We start from the raw sequence: 25,288 nt of genomic DNA on the forward strand, positions 1-25,288 counted from the left end.
GCACGCATCCTGCTATGACCACCTGAAAGCAAACTTCAACCCACAGAGAGGAAGGGAGACAGATAGGGACGTAGATTCTCATTTGTTTTTCTGATCTGCAGTCAACGCCTGCATGCTTTTCTTTACGAAAGTTAACTATCCTGAGTAAAGTAGAACTGCTGCAGCAGCATCCCCACAATGCCTTTGCTGATGTTGCTGAAAAATACCTGTGCATCAGAGCAGTTTGGAAAACAAATTAATTTTTAAATCAGCAAAGGAAAACAAGAATGTAAGAGACACTGTCAACCCAAGTTTTAAATGAAGTTCTAACATGGGGCAAATTTACAAAGTACTCTCCTGTTGTTGTAGGTGCTGTGTTGAAAGCCAAGAGCAACATTAGAAGAGCAGAAATAGAATTTTGTTATAATATCTCGGAGACTAGTTCTGACTCACAGGTTAAAAAAAACCTGCTGAAAATGATTAGATACATTAAGTAATTATAAGCGTTTCTTTTGAGATAAATGATCAAAAACCTGTAAATGTGGCCACGATGCCTCCAAGGTGGGCTCATCTTCTTCTGGATCAAATTCATTGCTGTCACTAGGTGGGAGAGTTCTGAAGATATTGCAAGATACCTGAAAGGTGAAAGAAAGAATAATGAGATCTGTTTTTCAAACAGGTGCTAGATTTCAGGACTGTGTCTATGCCTACTCTACATGTCTTCTATTGCAGAAGCAGTGTTTTTTTTACTTATGCATGACAAAGTTCTTTATAAATGGTATAGGTCAAAGGAACCCATCGCTTTACAACCTTGGATTCCCCTTCTCCAGCTCTCCACACTTCCTCCCAGCGATCATCCCATCCTTCCTTCCCCTTTCCATCCTCATCTGCCATCATTTCTCTCCACCAGGTTCCACATGAGCTCACCACTTTATTCCCCATTCTGCCAGCGATCAACAGGCCTGCTAGCTAAGAGGAGCAGCATTTTGGAGGAGCGGGAAATGCCATCAACATGCATTTATGAGTGTTTTCATACAACACATAGTTATTTTCCTTTGCACAGGGAAAACATTAATGATATCTGCGTTAGGTCTCAATTCACACATTATGTGCCCGGACACTTCGTGCCAAGCACAGAACTTGGCACTAAATGCAAGCAACAAATACTATTTCCTTGTCGCTTAGCCCAGGTTTTACTTCATGGTTGCCTCACTTTGCTTAATCTCATTTAGAGGTACTTTGCTGAGGCTGCTTTGCTGATGGCACGAGCCTCACAAAGCAGAGACAACTGGAATGGTTTCCTGAGTTAATTATACTGCTGAATGGAGTGTACAGCTTATTATGCAGCAAATCTGATAAACTGTAAACATGCTGCAGGGCCTCTTCTGCACTTTGAAGGTGGTGGTGTGCCTTCTTTGCACTCTGCCACTGCATCTGACCCATCTCTAAGCTGGTTAATCAAACAGCTGGGAAAAGCAGCATGTTATCTCCTAATCCTGTTTATACATGACCCCTACATAGTAGTTCAGACAAATTAATCTATTTAAAAAACAGAAGTAGTATACTCTTCAGCACCCTAATTTATTTTTCCAGCCTTTTACTCCTGTAAATATTCTAAAGTTAGTCTGTAAGCCATGTTTTCAGGATGTTGGCAACCTAATATGAAAGGGCACTTTAAAGGCAAGAGTTTAAAACAATCCAGGTACTGATGAAAACAGACTGTAAGTTAAGGTGAAGTTTTGGAACTTGCAAGATAAACAAAAGAGATTCAGGTACTGCATAAATAAAAGGATGAAGCAAAAGGAAGATGTAGGAAAGCACACGTTGTACATACCAGTGAGGAATATTCACCGGACACAAGGGGAAAACACAAAACTGGCTAACTGAAGAATAAATATGGCAAACCAGAGAGTACAGAAAAAGATTGGCCATATGGGTTTTCTGCTTGGACTTCTTTCGTCTTGCCACAAGAGGGAGTATTTCACTACTGTTAAAGCAGCGTTACAGGAGCCTTCCCTGTCCGTGTAGATCTCCTGTTGCCAAGTCGCATGACTTTCAACCCTAATACGGCACTTACCAGCCTGTGCTCATAATGAATGTACATACAGAGAGTCCTGTATGCACACCTGCCAGGTGTGCATCCTCCTTAGACTATCCTCCTTAATAGGCGACATTCTCCTTCCTTCTCCATCTTTTTCCCTGATTCTTTCAGTTCTCTCAAAAACCCCTCCAATACAAGACTTTTCTAAACCAGGTAAGCACTCCCAAAGACACGGGTTTCAGTTTGTCCTTCCTCGGGGATTCCTGAGCCCCCCCTTCTATATCCCTGAGCATACAAAAGGTAGACGAGCAAGTAGACGAGGAAAGTGATGAATTACGAGGACAGAGTTGTTTCTGTATCAGGGCACAAGGAAACAGAAAAAAGAAATCCCAGAAGATTCCTAAGTAAAAAGGGGAAGGCGCCAATAGGAACATTTCCATCCGGACATCTGGGATTCTGCAATACTTACTTGAAGCCTTTTTGGTCACTGCTTCACATTTGAAAATACCAACTTTCTCAGCACTTCAACAATAGGGAACTAGCAAAATCAAAAGCAGTCTGCTGCTATTTTTTTCTGCTTTAAACTTCATTTGAAATAGGAAATTCTTGTGATATATAAATGAAGTGATATACAGATTAATGAAATTTGTACCATCAGAGTAAAGATTGGTTTTATCAGCTATTAACATTTTAAAACTGGAACAAATCCTGAAGTATGGCACAAGCAAAACCTGCAAGGAAAAGTACGTACTACCAGAATTAAAAGTTAATCAAATACAAATTCCTGAAAGCTTTAAATTAAAGCAATCCAAGTTTCATACCGTTAGTGCCAGGGCCTTACCAGCACAACAGAACAGCAAAGGTTTCAGCAACAATGACTGAAGTGCCAGCACCGACACCTGAACCTTAAGCTTGTTAGAAAGCCTGAATGATTTCTGGAGTGTGCATTAAAAAGAGACACAAGCTTTAAGACAACTGAAAGGCAGTATTTTACATAAAAGATTTAACATACAGGAGTAAATGCAAGGTAGAATACAGTCCTCGTACAGAGTTTGTTCTCTTTAATTTTCTTTTTTTGCACAAGGAGCAAAGATGGGGAGCCCAACTGCAGCTATTCTCCTGAGGAGAACAGACAGAACAGGTTATCTTCAGGTGATTCCCAGGGGGATCATCATTTCCAAAGATAATGCGTGCCATTACAGCTCCATTAATCACCCCGACGCAGCACAACAGCTCGCTTACCCGCAGTGCCAATTTGCAGCACGCTCCTGTGAATCAGCAGCCGCTGGGTGCCTGATGCCTCCGAGCCTCCGAGGGAGAACCGAAGGCACCAAGTCCTCGAGCTGCCCAGCTGTGTGTTACGGACTGACAGCCGTCACACGGAGGTGGGGATGTGCCGCCTCAGAGCTGGAAAGAGTAATTTTTTTTCCGCTAGGCAGAAGGCAGCTATTTAGTATTCATCCCTGGGCCCAAGCAGCGTGCCAAAATTCCTTCAGCGAGATGGATGAATCACTTCCCTTCCTGACCCCGGCCGGTTATCAAGCCAAAGGACATCCCTGCCAGGCTGCGCACGCAGTCCTTGATGACTCCTCTCCCACGGCCAACACAAATGACTACCGATCAATACCGACTTCCATCTTCCCCTGATTAGGAGCGCCTCCAAGCCCTGATGTTATTTTTGCAAGGGAAACCTGAAGCCTAATCGTCTAGAAAGCTCTGTCATGACAGATCTTCCCTACCGTGAGCTCCAAGTTGTCCGCACGCTGTTCTCCAGGACTGCTCCTTATAGGAGATCACATCGAAGCAGGCACAAAACAGGTTACTGCTCCTTCCCCACAACATGAACACCCAAGTGCCAGAAACCAATTTAACAGGTCAGTGAAATTAATCCATCAGCAACAAGTAAGATTCCAGGATCAAATGGGAAAAGCCAACGTGATTGATTTTTAAATTGCAGATGCCCAGAAGCCTCCAAGCTCAATGCTTGTGTCACTCAGGCACAACTCTGACAGAAACTTCTCCAGGCAATTACAAAGAAGTGTCAATTCATTAAAATTAAATGAAAAGATAGAAAAGGCTGCTCTGGTACCACCAAAAGGATGAACTGTAAGTTCTGGACAGATCCAAGGGTTGGTACCTGGCAATCCACAACTACAAAGGTATGAATACACAATCGAAAGTAACAGGCTTCAAGAAAGCTCTGATTTTATCACCATAGTTATACGTGAAATGTAAATATATTATTATTTATATTAACTTTTCAAAAATAAAGTGCTAAGAAGCTTAAGTCTGAAGTCAGGAATAAATGTCTGCTTTGAGAAGCCCTCTCTTTGCCCCTCACTGGGGCACAATAAAATCAGTGCTATAACAGAAACCCTTCACAAATTCAATTTTAACTCGGTGCTCACATTCCGTGCTGTTTGGAAGAAAGATTTTTATCAGCAATGGTTTTCTTGAATGAACCCTGAAACAAAAACAGCGTGCATGCAGGGAAGTTTAATGTATTAGCTATATAAAACAGGATAAATGAATTAGTGCACAGGGAACACCTGTTCTTCTGTTACCGGTATGTGGAACTGTCCAAATAATCCCCCTGTGTATATGAGATTGAAACTGGATATCTGTGCACACACAGTGCTTAAACTCGCCTGCACACTGCAGCAACAAAATGTGATCAGAGCATATGTGAAACTCTTGGAACTGAGACACAACATCTCACGGAACAGGCACTGGCACTCGTCCTTCTTAAGCACATCTGCATACATGGGTTTGCATTTTTGTTTTTAGTATTGCTCATGGATTTACATGTTTTAGAGCCCAAAGTGACTACTGCAGTCACTCAGCTGTAATCTTTCTTTATATCCCGTTACACCATCCCAGAAGTTTGACAGCACATCTTACAAAAAGAAAAGCCCAATTTTATTTTGACATATCATGATTCCACCAGCTCTCATAACCTGAAGATTTACTACTAATTTGACTAGGGCACTACTTTTGGTTTCAAGGTTGAACTAGCCTGAGTCCCACTGGTTCCTGTTAAACCATCAGATCTCTTCAACATATACATATATATATATATACATACACATATTTGCATACGCAGCATGTCTCTATATGTGTATGTATTTTTATTTTACGCATACGTAACGCATATATATACACACACATATATATAAATGACACCTCTCAACCTCTCTGATGCTAAATAGTCAGAGCTCAGGCAGATGTTGGTTTGTTTTGAATCCTGTGATTGTTTTTGCCACCCTCCTTTGAGTTCCCACCTGTATTTTCATAACCCCTCCAAATAACGCACACCAGATGCGTTGGGGTGTGAATAAAAAGCCAGACCATCTCCCTGTTATTTCCCGTTTTTGAACCGTACACTGCATCAAAAATTCTCATTAAGACAGCCAAGATAGTCACCCAAAATGGTCAAGTTTCTTTCTGCACCACTGCTTGCCAGAATACAGTCAGAGTTTAACATAATACGTTATTATATACCTTCTTTTTGCCCAGCAGCATTACTTTTGGCCAGGCTACATGAACTATGGACCATGAACACAATCAATTATCTGGACCACTGGGCAGGTGGGTCCTCTTCATGTTTTTTTTCTAAAAATTCTATCAAAAACCTGCAAGATTTTAGCTCTAGATCAGGGCTCCTAAGTTTGTTGACTTCTCATCACCCACTTCAGCAGTAGCAGCAGCTTTTCGCCCATACAGATGCGCGGGTGGTAGAACTGAGATCCTGAGGATATGGCTGTGTTAGCAAACAGGCACGTGCAACTGGAGCAGGTTGGTACAACAAAACGGCTGGTGCTCAGGTCCTAAAAACCCACACTACCTCTATTTGGAGGGAGGACTTATTTTCTAGTGATCTCCTCCACTGAAGTCCATTAGCAAGTTGGTGAGCTTTAGGCAGGCTCCTGAAGTACACATTTTGTCTGAAATGAACGTAATTCACAACCCCCAAGATTTCTCTACGACAAGCATCAAAGTACAGTGAGAACAAATGGGAGATGCACTTTGAAAGCACACAGATGATCTGAGTTAGAAGTGCTAACACTGCCATATCCCTAGGCTCACAGGTACACCTTCTGCCTGCTGGAAACCAGAGCTGTGAAATTCCCCTCTAGGTCACCTAGACCCAAAGCATGGCAGGGTACTCTGCTAGTAACAACTCCATGCACCACTATCGCCTCGTAAATATATTTTGAGACAATCCAGAAAAATCTATTTAATGCATGCCCACCTAATTCTATACCAGCACAGTATCATAGCAATAACCCAACTATCTTGGACAAACCAAAGCACACAGTACCAGCAGGACCCTTGTCTCTACAGCAGGCAACAGAGCAAGAAGTCTGCCAGTGCATGAACTTGAACTGTAAACAGCATCATGAAACTCAAACGATCTCAGACTCCAACCTCAGGAACAAAACAGAGCTTCAAAACCCAAGAAAACAATCCCCCAGGAGATTCACGTTGAGCCTGCTGGCAGGTGCAATGCTAGGAAGGCATTCAAGAAGATGGCACAGCCAAATTCCACAAAACCAAAACAAAACCAACAAACAAAAAATGCAGTTGACATCCAAGTCCTCCTCGGAATAAAAACATTGTTCCAGTTTGTTTCTTTGCTTGAGACCGAGCCACTGTACTATTATGCAGATAAAGTCTGACGAACGAGAGGCCTATGTAACCAGCGGGAGGAATAATGGATATGGGTAAACGTAATTACAGACTGTCGAGAAAAATTATTAGGGACAACTGCTGCAAGAGGAGCTACCTCCGACTGATGTTTTTGAAAGGAACAGAGAATGCTGGAGCCTCTTCCTTTAGTAAGTATTGTTTTTTATATAAACTAAGTGTATAAAGAATGTGAATATTATAAAGCATCTAACAGAGGAATTTAGAAATAATGCATAAAAGAAAGCAGATTCTTTTCTTGCTTCTACAGAATTTATAAACCTCAGGTTAAAGAGGAGATAAGTTATAACACCAAATGATTTTATATATTTTTGTGAACTTCAACAATGGCATGTTTGTTTCATCACAGCTGCATCCATGTGACAATTTTCACTCCAGTTCCATTGGGGGTGTCCCAGACACTGCAGCTTCCTTTCAGCATTTGGGATGGATTCAAAACAATCTTTTCTTCTTCTGATTCAAGCTGAATTGAAGATCAACTCCTACTATTTTGCACACTTCCAGAAGATACATCAAATTTGTATTAGACAAGACACATTATTTGTCAATTCTTAGAAGAGTAACTGGTTTTATTTATTTCCCTCAAAATGACATTCAGTGTTATATTTTTATATCAAATATTTGAACCAACAGAAGAAAATGCAAAGGGATTTCGATGAACTGAGAAGGTAAGACTGAATATAGATAGACTTGCATAAAGAGTTCTAGCCAAGAGCAAAAAAAAAAAAAAAAAAAAGTATGATGAATATTTAGCACATAGGGTGTAACACTGTAGTAGGTTTACATGGCAAAATTTTGGTAGTGGAGGCTGAGGGTGTGGTCTCTGTGAGAAGAATCCAGAAGCTGCCCTGTGGTAGATGATGGCCAGTTTCAGCCAGCTCCAAAAGGGACCCAATGCTGGCCAAAGCCGAGCCAATAACCAGTGTTGTTTGCACCTCTGTGAGAGCAGATTTCAGAAAGGGAAAAAACCTGCTGTGCCACAGCAGCTGGGAGAACAAGGAGTGAGACCCAGCCCTGCAGCCTCCAAGGTCAGTGCAGCAGGAGAGCAGGAGGTGCTCCAGGCACGCAGCAGCAGTTCCCCTGCGGGCTGTGGAGAGGCCCCTGGTGGAGCAGGCTGTCCCCCTGCACCCATGGGTCCCACATGGAGCAGATCTCCACGTTGCAGCCCCCCCGTGGGTGGAGGAGCCCCCGGTGGAGCAGGTGGATGTGGCCTGGAGGAGGCTGCGGCCCATGGAGAGCCCCCGCAGGAGCAGGCCCCGGGCCAGAGCTGCAGCCTATGGAGAGGAGCCCACGCAGGAGCAAGGGGCCTGAGGGGAGCTGCTGCCCGTGGGGGACCTGTGCTGGAGCAGTTTGCTCCTGGGGATGGACCCCGTGGGACGAAGCCGTGTGGGAGCAGTGCTTGAAGAGTTCAGGATGGATGGCATCCCACGGGAGGGACTGTGAAGGAGCGGCGGAGACAAAGCATCAGGGACTGACTGCAGCTCCTATTCCCTGTTCCCCTGCACCCCTGGGGGAAGGAGGATGGGAGAAAGGTGTCTCTAGTTTGTTTTTAGTTTCTCACTGCTCTAACTTGTTAGTAATATAGGCAATAAATTTCTTCAATATCCCTACCCTGAGCCTGTTTTGACCATGATAATAATTGTTGAGCGATCTCCCTGTCCTGATCTCAACCCTTAAGTCTTTTCCGTCATATTTTCCTCCCCCTTTCACTTTGCGGATGGGGAGAGAGAGAGTGGCTGTGGTGGAGCTCAGGTGCCCAGCTGAGTAAAAACAGTTGGACATAAGCAAAATTACAGACTATAAAGCAATTCATAATGCCCATCAACAGACAACAAATAGCCAAGAAAAAAAGAAAGCATTGTAACATGCCCCAAAATTCATGGCTTAGTAAGGTATTCTTTATATTTAGTGTATCAGTCACAAAAAGCTCCAGAGCAGAATCTGGTCTTACATCTGCTGAAAGGATCCTTCCTGCAGGAAAAGGAAGGGAATTCCTCTGGGTTTATGTCCACAGAAAAGAATTAGAATCTGAGGTTTCAAAGGCAAGTTGTGGTATTTATTTGGATATTCACTTAATCAAATTTTCTTTCTCCGTGTTGTAAGCCACAAGATACCTAATACATATTGGTATTTGATTTTGGTTATAGAGATTGCTGTTTGTTTTACTTGATTATTCATTAGAGAAAAGGGAGGGGACAATAGGAAACTAGAGATATTTCTGCACCTAAAGGAATGGAGACCAAAGTAATTCTCTGTTCTAAAAGCTACCTCTCAAAAAAGTTTAACCAACTCTCATGGGCTGAGAAGCATCTATGTGTGTTACATAAACATCACAGAAAATGTTGGGTCGAGTTCCCAATTTCTGAAGAGGCAAGGAGGAAAGCTTATATGTTCCTCACCAACGAGAAAATGCATCCAGATTTCTCAGTTTAACAGCTTCCTAATTTCCACGGTCTTTTGATTTTTGAAATGAAACAAATCAGTTTCCTCAATCTAAGTCAATCTCCAGAAAACACAAAAAGCTGTACTATGTACACCCTGCAGGAAACTGTAGATAACAACAAACATTTATTTCAGTCAACTACCACGGCGTAATCTACCAGCAAAATCGGCATCATTAGTTTAAGCCTCTGCATTTTGCTCAGACAGGATCAAATTTTAGCCAAAGTGTCCAATTATTGGCTCATAAAGTCACATTACTGGCATTTCCTTCTTAGCAGAGAGTGTTTTAATTGGCAAGGACCTTTTTTCCTAAGACTAGCCTAATTCTAGAGAATGTCACGTGCCCTTCTGAACAACGCATCCAAACTGCAGGGGCTGTGCACTGAGCAGCACCCTTCTGAATAAATCTGTCCAGCTTACGTCAGTAACACCAATCCCAGCAGCTCTTCCCATCAAGCCATATTGATGACAGTGATGAAGCTGCTGCAGACTGGCTTTGGTGACCATTTGTAATTTAAAATAAACAAACACCACAACACAGCACTTCTATATATACCAAACTGAAGTGAGTGGTTTACAGAAGCAGGCACACAGGCTGAGAAATAGCCAGGTGATTTCACACCGAGCTATAAACAATATCATATCATACACAGAAGAGAAAATGTGATGTTATGATTAGGAATCAAGGTTTTAATAGCATTTAAGATGACCAACAGTAAAAATGCCCAGGTGCTGTCATGCTAGCTACCCCAAACGACTGTTTTTCAAGTCCTTATATGGTGACAGTACCACGTTTTAAAAGTAATTAAAAGTCTGAGTTTCTGATGAATTTGATAGGCAGCCTTCCTCTATCCTAGTATCTGTACATTTGAAAATTTGGGTCATAAACAGAACACTAATATACATGAATTTAGTAAAACTTTAAGGCTTTTCCAGAGATACCAATTATTTTGACATTTTAAATAACTAAGGTAAGAAAGTACTTCCGCCATTAATTCTTTATAAACGTAAGTAATTTTTTTAGAGTATCAGCTTCATACTGCTGCATTTTTTCTTCTGCTCTTAAATGATGCCACATTTTGCAGAACAGCTGCTTGCTTTTCCCCTGTGTTTAGAATTCTTCTTTTCTATTCCAAATTTCAGTAGCCCAATTAATTCTTGCACTCATGTCACAACCTAGGATCTGAGTGCTAAAAAAAAAAATAAATCAGGAAGACATTCCAAAAGAAAAAAAGAACATTTGTGCTCTGTTATGGTACGTTTTAAGACACTGGTCTTTCAACAGCAACACTCCCATGACAACTGTGGCAGGCAGGCAGTGCAGACACTGATCTGGTAAGGCTGCAGATGCTGCTGTTTTCTTGGCTATCGTGACAGGTCAGAGCTTGTCAGTTTGACAAGTCATTTGTGAACCCAGCTGGAGACCTAGATGGAAATTCTAGGAAGCAGACAATGGTGGCAGTTGCACAGGTGACCTCCAGATGTCAACTGTGTCCAATTACATCTGTCTTGGCATTACAGTGTAAGCACCTTCTGCTTGAAACAAGAACATGCATTTATTGCATAAAGAAGTCAGACCGAACATCATGCCGCGGCACTTGCTGTCCCCAAATCAGACTAATGTTTACTGCTTATCAGGTAATCTATGCTAAAAACTTCTTTTCTATAATATTAGGAGTCCCACCTTTCCCTCTGTGACCTGTGTAACTGTACTCAGTTCAGTACTTCAATACTGGAGAAGTCTTGCTTTTTACAGGCAAAGACCAGGAGGAAAAATAGCACTTTTACTACATAGCCCACCTGTAAAATAGAGAATACCTGCAGTCCAATCTGCCAGAGGTTGGACTTGACGATCCTTGTGGGTCCCCCCTTCCACCTTGTGATGGTCTACGATTCTAACTTTCTCCAGAAATTATTTCAGAAAAAAATATGTCCACTTCCCTAATGAGTTAGGCATCTTTTTTATTTGAAAGATAAACTAGGCTTGGGCTACTGACTAGCCAGCTACAGGGCTTGAGAATATCTTCAGTCTTTCCATTCTTAAGTACCATGGCAGCGAGGATAAAACGTGGCTCGAGTTCAGCACTAGAGTCCAGATATAAGAAGAGCAGGATGTACTAAAAGGAACATAGAAATACAGGAGAAGATAGAACAGTTTTCCATCAAAAATGATGGACTGAAATTCCTGAATCTCCAGTAGCAAATATCTGAAATCCACCGGAAAAAAATCATGCTGTCTTCACTTCCAGTGACTGCTCTATATCACAGTTAGAGACTACACTTAAGTAAATTATTTAAAACTGCTTTTCAAACTATTTAGGTAATGCCTCATTTCCTTAAGATAAAACAGTTTTGTGAATCAACCTAAGCGACTGCAGGGACTGTAGAATACACAAGCAAATGGGTCTCATTATGGGTTCATCTTCAGATTGCTTCACAGGTTATGATTTATTATTCAAATCTAGTATTTTTCAAATCGAATTATGAGCAGTTACTGATCAGATGTTTCTTATTTCTTGCTATGGTAAAAAAAAAATGCTATAAACAAAGTCAAAGAGAAAATATAATCTCAAAAACAGGAACGTTGAAATAAATACCAAATTCTCATAGAAAGCAAGGTTCGAGGTGTCTTCTACGTACTAAAAAGCACCCATTTTTACTGCAGTTATTTGTGCAGTGTCCTGTCTATACAGAAAGTATGATCTCATCGGTTCACCTGGAGGGGTACCAGGAAGAATAAAGTACCATTTGCAAGCCATTCAGATGCCACAATGCAGCACCAGCAGAAGAATTCAGCAACGGACTAGGAACTCTGTATTCAGACAGTATTTGAATGGTGCATTAAACCCCATGCTGAACAAATAACACAAATGACTGAAAAGCAGCAGCTCCTTCAGAAGACTGTACCAGCACAGGAGGGAAAGAGGAAGAGCAGGAGAGATGAAGGAACAGTCTCATCACGTAATTGTAGACTTTGTGTAAATGCAGACAGATTAAGAAGCCATATTAGGATTTTTTTCACGCACACTTAACATTTGTTTGTTATTTTGTTTGCTTTTCAATTCACTATTAAGTGCTGGATGATTCTGTCACAATGTTCAGCTACTTCTAAATATTACAGACAAGCAACACAGCATGTAATTGCATGGCAGGAAATAAATAAGGAACACATATTCTGCAATATAAGATCTATTCACGCTTCTCTTCTCACAGCACATATATAGCCAGTGGATTCCATGATCACCTGGTACCACCACTAGGAAACCAACATCACCAAATTGACATTGAACTAATCATCCTTTCATTCAGATAGCAGGTTATAAGAGTTCCATATGGCAGTACAGAATAAACATTTCAAAACATAGATTGGTTTTGCCAATTATAATGAATACTCTTCACAATATAGCATCTGATTCTGTTACCATTTTAGACTGAAAATACCATTATTTGACAATTTATATATGTATAAGGTATGGCTTTTACATGATACACCCATAAAATTTTCACACCATTCCTATTACAACATTTCTACCATTTATTATTTAAAATTAATTATCCGTGCATACTTTGAGCTATCTCAGAGTTCAGTACAAACTCAAATGCTTGGATAAAGTTCAAAGAAAGAAAAGAAAATTCTAAAATTATTCCATTATTTATACTAGAGAGAGAAGGGTACAGGGGAGAAAGACAGGCTCTGATATTATGTCTGCTGGGTCTTTCGATCAGGAAACAAGCCAGGTTTCCTTTCATACACTTCTTACACTATAATAACCATCATTTACTTGACTTTAATTAAGTATATATATAAAAATTAATAACTTTGCCTTTGGAGAATCATCCCCAAGTGATGTCTAGCAGAAAACACAAACCAAAGGCCTCATTTAATCCACCTACTCCAGGGTTCAATTTCGCCCACAACGTGTAACTGGAGCTGCAAGTGGATTTAAAGAGACCATGAGAAAGAAGAAACTCACCATTCTAACTACTTCAGGGTAAGTCTGCTCTGTCAAACAGCCTCTGCTTATTGTAATGTAGTCCACCAGTTCATTAAGAGTGGAGCGCTTGTATTCTTTCATTTTAAGGTCTGAAAGCGTGTCCATGAAGTCAAAAATGACACAGCACTGTTGAAGTTTCTTTAGGAACAGTTCAGGCTGCTCTGAAGATGGAACGTCTATGAAACAAGAAAGGAAATCTTTGTGAGTCTGGCATCTTTTTATATGAAACAGGATTTCTTTTTGAAGATTAATTTCAAAGAAAAGCAGCATTCATGCAGTTTTCATAAAACAGAGCTCAGATAAACAAATGCACCCGCCCCCTGTAGGAACTATATTATTATTTTGTGTTTGCGATCTTGAACAACATGTTGCAGTAGTAAGTTAATCAACCACTATTAAGAAAATAAGGTTCACAAAAGTAGTCCAGGCTTGAGTGGAAAATACAAATGCAACAGCATTCAGGACTTAATACAATACACCACTACTTTCACAGGAGGCTAACGTTCCCCATTGTTAACTTCCACACCAAAGGAAGATGAAAGAACTGTCAGATCAAATTTGATTAATAGCTACTTCCAAAAATACTGCGTCACTTAGAACTGCGTATGAATATACATGAATATAGAACTCTATACGAACATACAGTAAGACTAATTCTGCAGACAGTTTTTCAGACTCAATCATTACCCCCACGTTGACAGTTTCCATAGCAAAATCAACTGCAATTTTACTGAAACAGTGAGGCCTTTTTGCTGTATTACAAACACACAGTATGCATTAATAGGAAAAATATCACACGGAATATTAATATTTAATTGCCCAATAAAGTAAGCAGAGTGTACTACTTACAACTTTTTCTCATTTTTCTTAGTTCTCAGCAGGTAAGACTTAATAAAGGAATAAAGGGAACATCAGCTTCTCTTAGTGGTTTGTTAGTTTACCAAGTTTATCACAAGTGCACAGAAAGCTCAGTTTATTCAGTGTTTATGTACGTAAGAAGTTAAATACAGAAGAGCTGCAGAAATTAAATATGCGTTTTTATTCTGAAATATGCCCTCAAACTAGAGGGTACTTCACTTCCTTTGATCTACCTCTTTTTTTTTTTTAATTTGTTTTCAAGGCAAAATGGTGTGTCAGCAAGTGATCTTCTAAGCAACAATACCACATGCAAATGAAAAACATTGTTGATCATAGAAAAATTGTTGATAGAAAAATTAAGTAGTAAAGAACTGAAAATTAAGTAGTAAAAAACTGATATTTCTTTCTTAAAACTTGGACACAAGTTTAAAAGCCAACCTAGGATGAAACTTCTTAAGACACAGAACACATCATGTCAAGGAATACTTGCTAAATACTGCAAGCTGTTAGTAGCTTTACAGTATTTTTAAGGACAAAAAAAACACAAATCTGTCTAATTTAAAACCACATACACAACAGTTACTAGTCTCAAATCATAAGATCTATGAAATATTAAAAGGTCATAATACATGTATTTCACATCAACTCCTGGCACTGCTTAATCACTGAAAAGAATAAATACAGATTTCAGTACAAATAAATATGCTAGATGCTTTCTGAACTGACAAGTACAATAATTTATTTAACCTTCCTTACACAGCAACGCAGCTGTGACAGGATTCATTAGTTCTCAAACTGTATCACACAAAGAACAACGAAGATCTTGGCAAAGTTTAACTAACAAAACAAGATAGCATGCACCTGTCAACTACACATTAGGCTTGGGTAAGCTCAGCAACAGCTCTGTCTGAAGAAAATTAAGGGGGAGAAAAATTGTATAGTTATGACACTACATTTCAGATCCTCCTCTTAATTGCTCACCCCACATTCCCAAAGGGTTTATTCATCTGTGGAACAGAAGCAACGTGGCTCTGCAAAACTCCATCAAGAAGAGCTATGCAGGAGAAGAATCCCCCCAGACACTCAAGACAACTGAAGGGAACAAAATCAGGGCACCATCAAGTCATTCCACTGGCAAGGTCTCTCAGAGCAGGCTGTCCTGAAACCTAAGGTAAGTCAAGGAGTCAGAGAAAGTCATTAGCCCTTATTCATTACAAAAGAGATCACTTCTTTTAGTGCCCTTTCCAAGGTAGAAGCCAGTTTGAAGTCTAAGAGATGAGAGGCCTGAGGAACATGTGTATTTGTGAACTAATGCCTTACTGCTTTCTTCATTCCTTGCCCTCAAATGATACAGAAAAAGGAAAATGGATTTCAGAATTCACTGTTCTTAGCAATCAATCAACAATTCATCGATTAAATACTTCTCTCAAAAGACAGACTGTAAAAACAAGCTGAAAAAAGAGATAAAGAATTCAACTGGTTATTTCTCAAGAGCATTATGTTCAATTCTAACCTGCACTCTTTCTTATGCTAGTTCAGGACATGGCTTTACAACATGTAAATGGCATCAATAAAATCTATGATGTTACATAAACATAATGGGTTTTTGTTTGCATTGTTCCACATAGCTTGCATGCATTTACTTTGGCCAACAAGGACACCCTAGTCAGAGACAAACACAGGCTGAAATCAAATGAGAATCCATTAAGATTTTCAATTCACCACCAGTTATAACCAGGCTTAAGAGTGCATTCATTTTATTGTAGTGTCAGCATTAAATAAGGATTTTTTTAAAAAAAATTAAAGCATTAAAGTAACTAATAAAAGCGTATTTTCCTTTTTCAGCTAAGTATCTGGAGGTGTGAGAAAGAAACGAAAAATATAATTAAGTTCTTCTCAAGAAAAGCTACCATAGAATAATCCTACATTAATTCCACGTCAGACCCACCATGTCAGCAAGCCACACAAACTATATGGGCAAGCTCTTCAGAACAAAACAAAGTTGAAGAAAAACCCTGAACCTGTTCTGATCAAAACTGCTTTTCTTTATGAAGCAATTTGCCATCCACACTGCAACATAAAATTGCAACAAGTTTCATGTAATAACATTTATCATTGTTTTTGAGGATTTCAGGTACTTTAGGAACAGGTAACACGTAATGTCTTGATTTTTCTACCTGGGAACAGGAAAAGTCTCTGGGAGTAGACTTGTTGGAGGCCACGTATGGGGCAGCCTAAATAAAGTTGGTATTCCATGCTCCCAACTTTTCCTCCACAACCATATCATTAGTTGGTGTTTCGACTTTTGTTTGTTTGAGGTGCGTATTGTGATTTTTGGAGGTTCATTTGTTTGTGTGTTTGGTGTTTTCCTTCATCTTCTGGTGCCTCTTTTGCAGGCATACAAACCTAACTTCAAGATCACTAAGGGATGTCCAAGACTACTTACTACGTGGGGTACAGGTGTGACCTAGCTCCACAGCAGAGCTTAACTCTTCGGTGCAACAGCCTGAAATGCAACACGCAGCTCACTGCAGAGGTTCCCAACTCGCTGATGTGAAACAGCAAATCGTTTTGTTCTCAGCAGACAGCTACTCAATTTCAATGGATACTGCAACATTTTACTCTTGTGCTAACAAGCAACAAAACATATAAAAGCTGAAATTTAGTAACCTTCTGTATCACCACTGTAACCACTTTCAGCTGAAAGAACAGAAAGCTGAGCAAGGGCAGTAATAAATCTGTATAAAGATCTAGAATACTTTTATAATATATAAAGTAAAATCAAAATGACCATACTAAGTGTCCTGTGTGATTTATGCCCAGTGCTCAGGAGAGCATACATTTACTAAGAACTACATTTAAAGACTGATAAGCTTCTGTCTGGATGACTGTGAGAACACCTCATTTTCGGAAAAAGGTCTCTCCCACCAGTTAATTTCCATGCTGAGAAGCTTGTCAGTCTTCTCCTTAGCCATTTAAACACAGCACAAAGCTTCTGAAATACAGAGTACTCACAGATTCAGAAGAAACCAGCTCAGTGACAGCACCTAGTCATAAGTCCGAACAATAATAAAAAAAAAATTCTAAAACCTTCAATAAAAATGAAGTATTTTATAAAGCGATCAGAAAATTGACCTAAAATACCACCAATTTTGCAGCCATGGACTAATAATTGTTACTACAACAACTGGAATACTAATTCTAAAATTGCCAAAGCAATTCAGTTTCTCTTGATAGCCTTTTTCCAAAACAATCCTAATCCAACCAGCCCATCCCTTCTCATCAATCATCTCTGCAGTCTCTGCCTTCTGATTCCTTTACCAAATGAAGAAACAAGAAATTGAGAGCATACTTTCACTGCAACTTTATAGCATAAAGCAAACAAAGACGTTTATACTACATGCCTATTTTAATAAAACTAATTTACAGGTAAGAGTTGCATCCAGGGAACAGAGAGCTGCAGTTCTGAACATGCTCCTTGCAGTGACAGTGAAACATGAAGAGAGATACTGAACACCTCAATCATCTCCCCGTGATCCACTTCAGGCTGTAGTTTGCAGGGAGGGTATAACGCTGGGAAGCAAAGAAGTGATGACAATGGGGTGCCGAATTAATAAGTAAGCACTGAGACTGCAAGGAAAAGTTAGACAAAAGACGGCATACAGAAGAGGGAAACAAGACATATGCTGCAGATTATATATGAAATATTTAAGTAAAACCATGATATGCCCACATGTGCTATCAAAACACTTATTAATTAAAAATAAAATCAAAATGCTCTTAGAAAAACTACCACTTCCAGTGTATTACTGTTGGCAATATATAGCCCCTAGTCACTATGAAGTTCCTATTGTTCAAGACGCAAAATTCCTAGCTTTTATTCAACTAAAACCTGCAAAATTGAATGTAAAAAGTCTGTTGGTCTTCTTTGAAGAGTTCACTTTATGAGAAGGCCTAGTAAACTTCAGCCCAAAGCCCTGGCTAACTCAAGGTCCCATCGTATGTACACCCAGGATATAATGAGCTACATTTCCACAAGTCACTTTTCAGAGTAGAATTGGTCTTGAGATGCCAAGTAGTACAAATGTTTCCTCCAGCTTCTCACACACACTTTTTAAGGGAAGTAATCACTGTTCTGATTACATTCATTTAATTTTCATGACTGGCTGTCAATATTATGAATGCTTTGTGAAGTCAGTAATCATTCATTTATAATAAGGACTTTTTTTTTAAAGCCATTTTCCCAATCCATTCTCTACTTAATAATTAGGCAGGGCAGCAGCGAGACGTTGTGTTCAACATACACGAAGCCTAACCAGCACCAACATTATTCACACAGCAATAAACACAGTGGGACAAACTCAAGCTGACTTTCATGAGCGAACACGCACAGAAAACAAAGCACAACACTAACACGCTGCTTCCAGCACGTTCAAAATGCACAGCAGAAATGTAGCAGAGGATATGCTCCATCACCTTGCTTCTTAATCAGTGTCCCTTCAGATCATCAATCAGAAAATTGAGAATTATTCACCTGACCGCAAACATCTCCCTGCTCAAACCAAACATGTTCTTACCAGGTGGGAATCTCCCAGGTGCTTTCTCATGGATACTGCGAATCCTTTTAGTGCTTGCTCATACTTGCTGATCATTTTACAGGGGTTTTCAGCAAACATCATTTACTGGGACAAGTAGTTTGAAAACAGCACAGATCTGGGATTTGGTTTGAGTGCCCTGTGTGTGTACAGAATAGCATTACAAGCAACAGGGGCTACTTCTTATAGATGCACTCTTTGCTATGTATGCTGCCTGAATCTTTGGACATAGACACACTTTTAAATATATTAAACACAATTCAGCCTTTATTCATGCATGTAAAATATTACAAACTTCAATCTCTTAATAGAACACATGGATGAAGGGGGGCTGTTTCCTTCATAGCAAGACCAAGAACTAAGAACAAATGGACGACAAGAAAAATTTCAATAAAAAGGTATTTTTAAAAACTACGTTTTTAAAGTTTATGGAACTTACAAACTTTTTGCCTACTTCCAGAGCAGGCATAGTGCATACAACAATTCGAGCCTCTTCATGTGCCAATACAGCTCAATCCAGAGCCATGGCAGTCCGTGGTTCCATGAAGAGATGCCTTCAGGCTATGCTTTTTTGGGGTATGACCAATACTTGTTCCTCCCACTCCTGATTATGCCAATGGTGCCTGCGCTGTGGACATCCTTCAGCTTGGAAGTGGACCAGGACCACGAGCTCACTTGTCAGGCTACTGATGATGCATAGCAAAACACTATTGCATCCACACATGTTGCAAGAGGACTGTATTAATGCAAATTAGCACTAATGATGTGAGCAGAAAGCTTCCCAAGCGCACAAGGTTTTTAAGTTCGGGTACTCATTCATCACTAGCCTAACGTGACAAAACCCTTAAAAACAAAGTGATACCAAACATCTCAGATAGCAATAAGCCATCCAGGAAACACACAGTGGACAGAAATCAGAACTCCAGCACCTCATGGAACAAGAGGTTATCAGGTATTTGGGTACATCAGCTGCTGTTCTGGGCCCCATGAAAGCACAGTGACTCACAAGACACCCGGCAGTATATAGCAACACTGACGCCAATACTAATAATCACCGTGTTTCTCCATAAGCAAACAGCAATGGCTTCTTCCTTAAGCTGACAATATTTTTCAAGCTTCCCTTGTTAGTTCTTCAAGGAATGCGAAGTTAGGACTAACAATGTAATCCAAGACAGGCAGAGTTTACCTATTCTTCCTACAACTACATTTAAACCAAAACCAAAAACAATCCAGGTCAGAAAAGATGGCAGAGAAGGTACAGAAAAGAATTCAAATGACATGAATTTTAGAGGAAAAACTGATAGAAGATCAAGTGGATAAATATACTGAAATATTTGGAAAAGATGAAAGAATGACAAAACAACTTAAAGTATTACAAGAAGGGGAGAGTGGGAAACCAAAGAAGCAGAGTAAGAGCATAAGATGTATTAAAAGACCAAGAGAGAAACAGATTGAGGTAAGGCATGAGCAAGAAAAGACAGAGGAAAAAGTTGTGTGGGGACTAGGTAACACAATTAACGGAGCAGAATACTTGAGCTCCCGTATTTTCTTTCTAGAAGTGTTTAAGCAAAACACAATGAATGAATTAGTGCTTAGGGTCTGGATTTGATTAAGCAACTACATATCTCTAGGTTCCTGACACTGTGACAACTTTAATAATCCCATTACAATATTTACAGTGAGTTCACCTCTATGTCAAAGAACACTTATTTTTTTAGTCCTAAAGTGATCACAGTTTTTGTGGATTGCTTTCTGTTTTCCCCCATGTTTTATTAATATTTCAATACCAGTGATTTTTATATATGTGTATTTATTTATTTTTAACAGAAGTGAAAAAGGCTGGCAGAAATACAGATGTTATTTCAATTTCCTAAATTGCATACGTGGCATAAAATCCCCAAATAAGACAAAAATACTCTGCTGAAACACCAAGAATTATTGTGGCCAATTTTCCTGAGCTGACTCAAGTTTCTTTTATACTGGCTCAGAAAGTTCATGCTAGTTGTGTTAAGTAGATTATTACCAAATTGCACTTTCAGAGTACAAGCCAACCTTCATTCAGAAGAGGCAAAGTCACTGGGTCTGCTCAACCCTTACTAGAAGGACCTGCTGTCCGTGACTGTCCCGCTGGTTACGTGGGGATACCAAACTGAGGTATTAAAAGAAAAAAAAGGACACATTTGCCACACACTTTCTGCCTTATCTTCCACCAGAACATGAGGAAGACATTAACTGGTTTTTTTCATAGTCTTCTCCATGGGCAAGGAAAAAAATAGTAGATAAGTTTTAAACATTTTTAGACATGCACAAAAAAAAAAAAAAAAAAAAAAAAAAAAAAAAAACTGTTCATCCTCTGTTTTCTAAGTTTATGTAAAAACAAGCACGGGTCTGCTTACTGGATTTTATTTTTTTCTTTTTAGGCACCAGCCTGGTAATTTACCTAAGTATAGAAAAAGCAAACAACAACAACAACAACCCACCAACCCAATTGCATGCTGGAAGAAAACAGTAAAATCTGGTACAAAAAGCTCACACTTCAGGAGCTCCTGGAGCTGCGTTAGAACATCCTTAAACTAAGAATTAAAATATTCACAAACCCTAAAATATATTTTTTTACATTATATTCCATTACAAACACGAGACTCTACATGAAAAATCTTGAGACTCCACCACCAGTAGCTAGGAAGTCCCACTCCTCACACCTTGCCCAATTCTAGCTGCATGTGCCTGCTCTTCCAAACCCTCCACTGGTTCCTTCAGTGGCTAACAGAGGAGCTGCACACCTCAATTCAACATTCAAGCTTTTCTGTACACATTTAAATTGCAAAAGCTACAGGTAAAGCAGGTACAAAAGAAGCTGAACTTCACTCCAAAATGCCTTCTATTTGCTCAGCTCCTCTATGCTAAACCGCCTAACAAGCACCTGAGACAGGAACAGAGTGTAAACAAACATCTCATTTTCCAAATGATTTCTCAAGTTACAGACGTAGAGCAAAGTTGCACTGGTAGCTCAGTGCTCCTCTGGGTCACCCTGCTCCTGCTGTCTTCCTTTCCTTTAAGGACACCTAGAGCCCTTTGAGCTGTTTTCAATGTGTATTTTTAATTGCCTAGCTCATCTCTAGGACCACTGCCACCCTCTCCCCATTCCTGGAGACTTCAGGAGAGCACTGGTATTCCAAGTGTCAGCCCAGATGCAAATCTTGGCTAATTTCCATTTTGCCAGACCATGAGTGTGTCTGTCTAAAATTAACACAGTACTAGGTAGGAGTGAGTGATGATGCTGCAGCCTCAACTTCATCATTTCTTTTGTCTGTATTTTAAATTAGTGACAAATATCAGAAAAATGGCAAAACAAGCATTTTGTAATGAACTCCTCAAGGTTTTCACATTCCTTGGATGGCAAAAATAAATAAATAAATAAATAAACAAACAAGAAACAGAATAATGTTTGTAAGTTCCAGGCTATTAACAAACACCTGTGCAGAAAGAAAAAAGGATGGCCCACTGACCTAAGACACAAGAATCCTTAAGAGGATTATTGTCTTCTTTTGATAAGATTCTTATCAGATCACTTTTTTCTTTTCCAGATGACACAAGAAGCTGTTGCTCTGTAATGATTATTAAATGTAAGAACACAAACAAGTCGCAGCAATCTTAATGGTTACCTTCCACTCTGTGGTCACAAGGCAGCTCAGGATTTGCATTGGAATTTCCTTGTTTTGTACATGAAGTGCAGAATGAAATCACGACAGAACTACATCGTGTACTTGCCTCCTTTAGGAGTGCAATAATTATACCTGGCTTCAGAAGTGCTCTGAAACTGCTCTGCATTCAAACACAAACACGTAACACTCCTTTTCCTTGAACCACGGAGTATCTCTACGAAATTTCTTCAGAAACACACAGATGCTTTAAAACCACCACCACCACAGACACACACCGAACCAGGAGCACCAGAAAGCCAAAGCATAACTCTCACCTCAATGTGCTCAGAACAAGGACCCAGACTGCTGCTCTGCTTGATACCAGCCCAATAAATCATACCAGAAGTCACAGGACTTCGTTCTCCAGTCAGAGAAGTAATTAAGTGAAAGCTATTCTACATATTCAACCTGCTGTTGAAGAGATCAGGCTTGTTTTTCAAAATGTTTACATTTATTTACTTGAATAATACACATAGATATAAAAGAAAAAAAATTACATAACCCGATTTATATATTTAAAAGAGTTTAACTGAACCCTGGAAGCACAGCTTCCATTCTCTTCTCATTTGGCAGCAGAAATTTCCTCAAGAACACACTCTACTCAGCAGTAATTCAGCACAGCAGCCTCTCAGTGTTTTCCAGTAACACGCTACGCAAGCTGACTCCTCCACCTCGTGTCTGCCTTCTCATGCTCTCCGCAGAGGGAGCAATGCGTGTAATGGAGCAGGAGTTTTATGAAACTGCACAGGTTTGCGTAAGAAAGAGACCAGATGTATAATAAATACCTTTGGACGGTGCAGAAGCTGAGAGTTCATTCCGAAGGAAGCCCAGAAAGCTCTCCTCCTCACACAAGCTCCCTCTTTCTTGGAGAGGCTCCAGCACAATGGCAGAACAAAATTACCAGGTTTGGCCTTCATCACTCAGTCTTTTAAACATCGCCTCTACCCACTGAGAGGCTCTGAAATGAGAATCAGTACCTCCAGCTGCACTCAGCGTTACACCAACACCACGTGGGGCTGGAGGGCACTCGTCCCTCAGGAAGGCAGCCACGGAAGTCACCGCTCTCCCCGTTACATCCCAAAAACCTGAGGGCACGTGCTCAGCCCCCTGCCAGCTGAGAAGCTACAAAGCAGTACTCAAAGATGCTACACGAAGTCTTTGCCAAGAGAGGAGGTTACCATATCAGTTCCTCCTTCAAGATATTTCCCTCACATAAGGCTCCCCAGCAGTTAGGACCAACCAGCCACCCCTTAGATAGGGCCATCTGTATGGCTCAGACTGTTTTTCAGTGTCTTATGACAGTAACTCAAATTAGCCAAGCTGTTAAGATACAGGAATGTCCCTTCTCATACTGCCAAGCCTCATAGATCTATCTAGTCAACTAACTAAATAAATCTACTTCATTGTATTTTGCTTTGACAATTCCCACAGAGCTCTCCCACATACACCAGGGCACAGAAATATATCCCCATTCCAGGATTTTTCCTCCAGCAACTTCTTCATCTTCAGATTATTCAGGATCTGGAACAGTTCAACAACAGAGGGAGAAAGAATGACAAATATTACTCCCCAGTAACCTGCCACATTAGTCCATGTCATGCTGGATATTTTATGTCATTTGTATTAACATTACCTATTTCTGGGTAAAAACACCAGTTCTCTCTTCAAAACTAGTGCCATTTCCATCACAGAACAGCAAATCTCAAGTTACCAGTTTTAAAACCACACCTGAGATGCTCATTTACTAGTAATTAGCATTCACATTTTGAGTTCAATGCTCTGTTATACCTAAATGGGTATTTTTGCTAAAACTTGGAAATGACTGAAGTAGAACATTAGGACACTTCTCTACCTTTTTAACAGTAGCTTTTTTTTTCCTGCTTGAATACTAAATGGGATAGACACTTTATCACCCTAACACAAAGTTCTAGAGAGCAAAGACTTAATTTCTGAATATTTGTAATTGTCCAAAGAACAATCTTTCTCACAGCTCTGCATTACCACAATGTCCATGGAAGTTTTCTCTTTATCATCTTTACCTCTGACCTCTTCTGAAAATGCTAGATTAAATTAAAAAAAAAAAAAAAAAAAAAAAGCAGTTTTCTTTTGGTAGAATATATTACCTGCACCCATTAATATAAGTCATGGTATTTTTTTTGTCCCTCAGAAACTTCGTCTGTTACTGCACAGACAAATATTGCTGATGATCAACGCACCTTTGGACCTGAAGCGTATTCCACTAAAGATTATTCAGCACATCTGCATTATGACTGATCTACAACAGTTTGTTATCTGTAAAATATTTATAGTAGGTCAGAGTTTTACATTTAGTTCTTAAGATTCATAAACAAGCTCAAGAAAAATGAAAACTACATAACCAAGGATATGTCAGGCAACTAATAAAACTGAAGGTATGACTGCTGCACATCAAGAGTCACTCTGCAAAACTTTATTAGTTTAGCCCATTACAAGTGCTAACCAGACGTAACTGTTTAGGCATTAAATATACTTAATTAAAATCTCTCCTCTGCGGTCACCTAACATTACACTTCATTGGCAACTGCTACCTTCTCTCTACCTCTCCCCAAACTACTTACTAGTTAAGGTGCTTCTGTACTGAATGAAGATGAGAAGCTGGAAATTAGATTATCAACAATATTTATCCTCAGTTGCAAACTTCATCTTCAGCTGGCATCTTGTTCAAACTGAACTCATGGGAGTGTTACATCAGTTCATCAGAACAGCAATTACACCTTTGCTCTAATTGGCAGAAAGCTCATTGCTTAGTAATCAAGAAAAGGAAGAGCAATCTCATCAGTCATGTGTTCCACTATAAGCTACTGGTGAAAGACTCAACAGGAGAAGCATGTACTTTGCAGCTTTAAATGTACTTGGATAAGTCTAAACAGACCTCTTCATAAGTGAGGTTATCTAAATATGCTATATGTATATGCAAATATGCTATAT

The 25,288-nt window shown here is 39.7% G+C and overlaps 1 protein-coding gene across 5 annotated transcripts in view; it reads right to left on the reverse strand.

Annotated features, from left to right (window-relative positions):
* Positions 1-25,288, reverse strand: part of PPP2R5E (protein phosphatase 2 regulatory subunit B'epsilon) — a 75,158-nt gene that overhangs the window by 20,175 nt on the left and 29,695 nt on the right. For all 5 annotated transcript variants that reach the window (XM_068682509.1, XM_068682508.1, XM_068682507.1 and 2 more), the window contains 2 exons: positions 13,144-13,340; positions 513-614 (listed from right to left, as the gene is read on the reverse strand). In XM_068682509.1, the coding sequence (XP_068538610.1) occupies positions 513-614; positions 13,144-13,340 (299 nt within the window). The remainder of the gene's footprint in view (positions 1-512; positions 615-13,143; positions 13,341-25,288) is intronic.

The sequence above is a fragment of the Anas acuta genome, chromosome 5 (assembly GCF_963932015.1).
Source record: "Anas acuta chromosome 5, bAnaAcu1.1, whole genome shotgun sequence".
NCBI classification, from domain to species: Eukaryota; Metazoa; Chordata; class Aves; order Anseriformes; family Anatidae; genus Anas; species Anas acuta.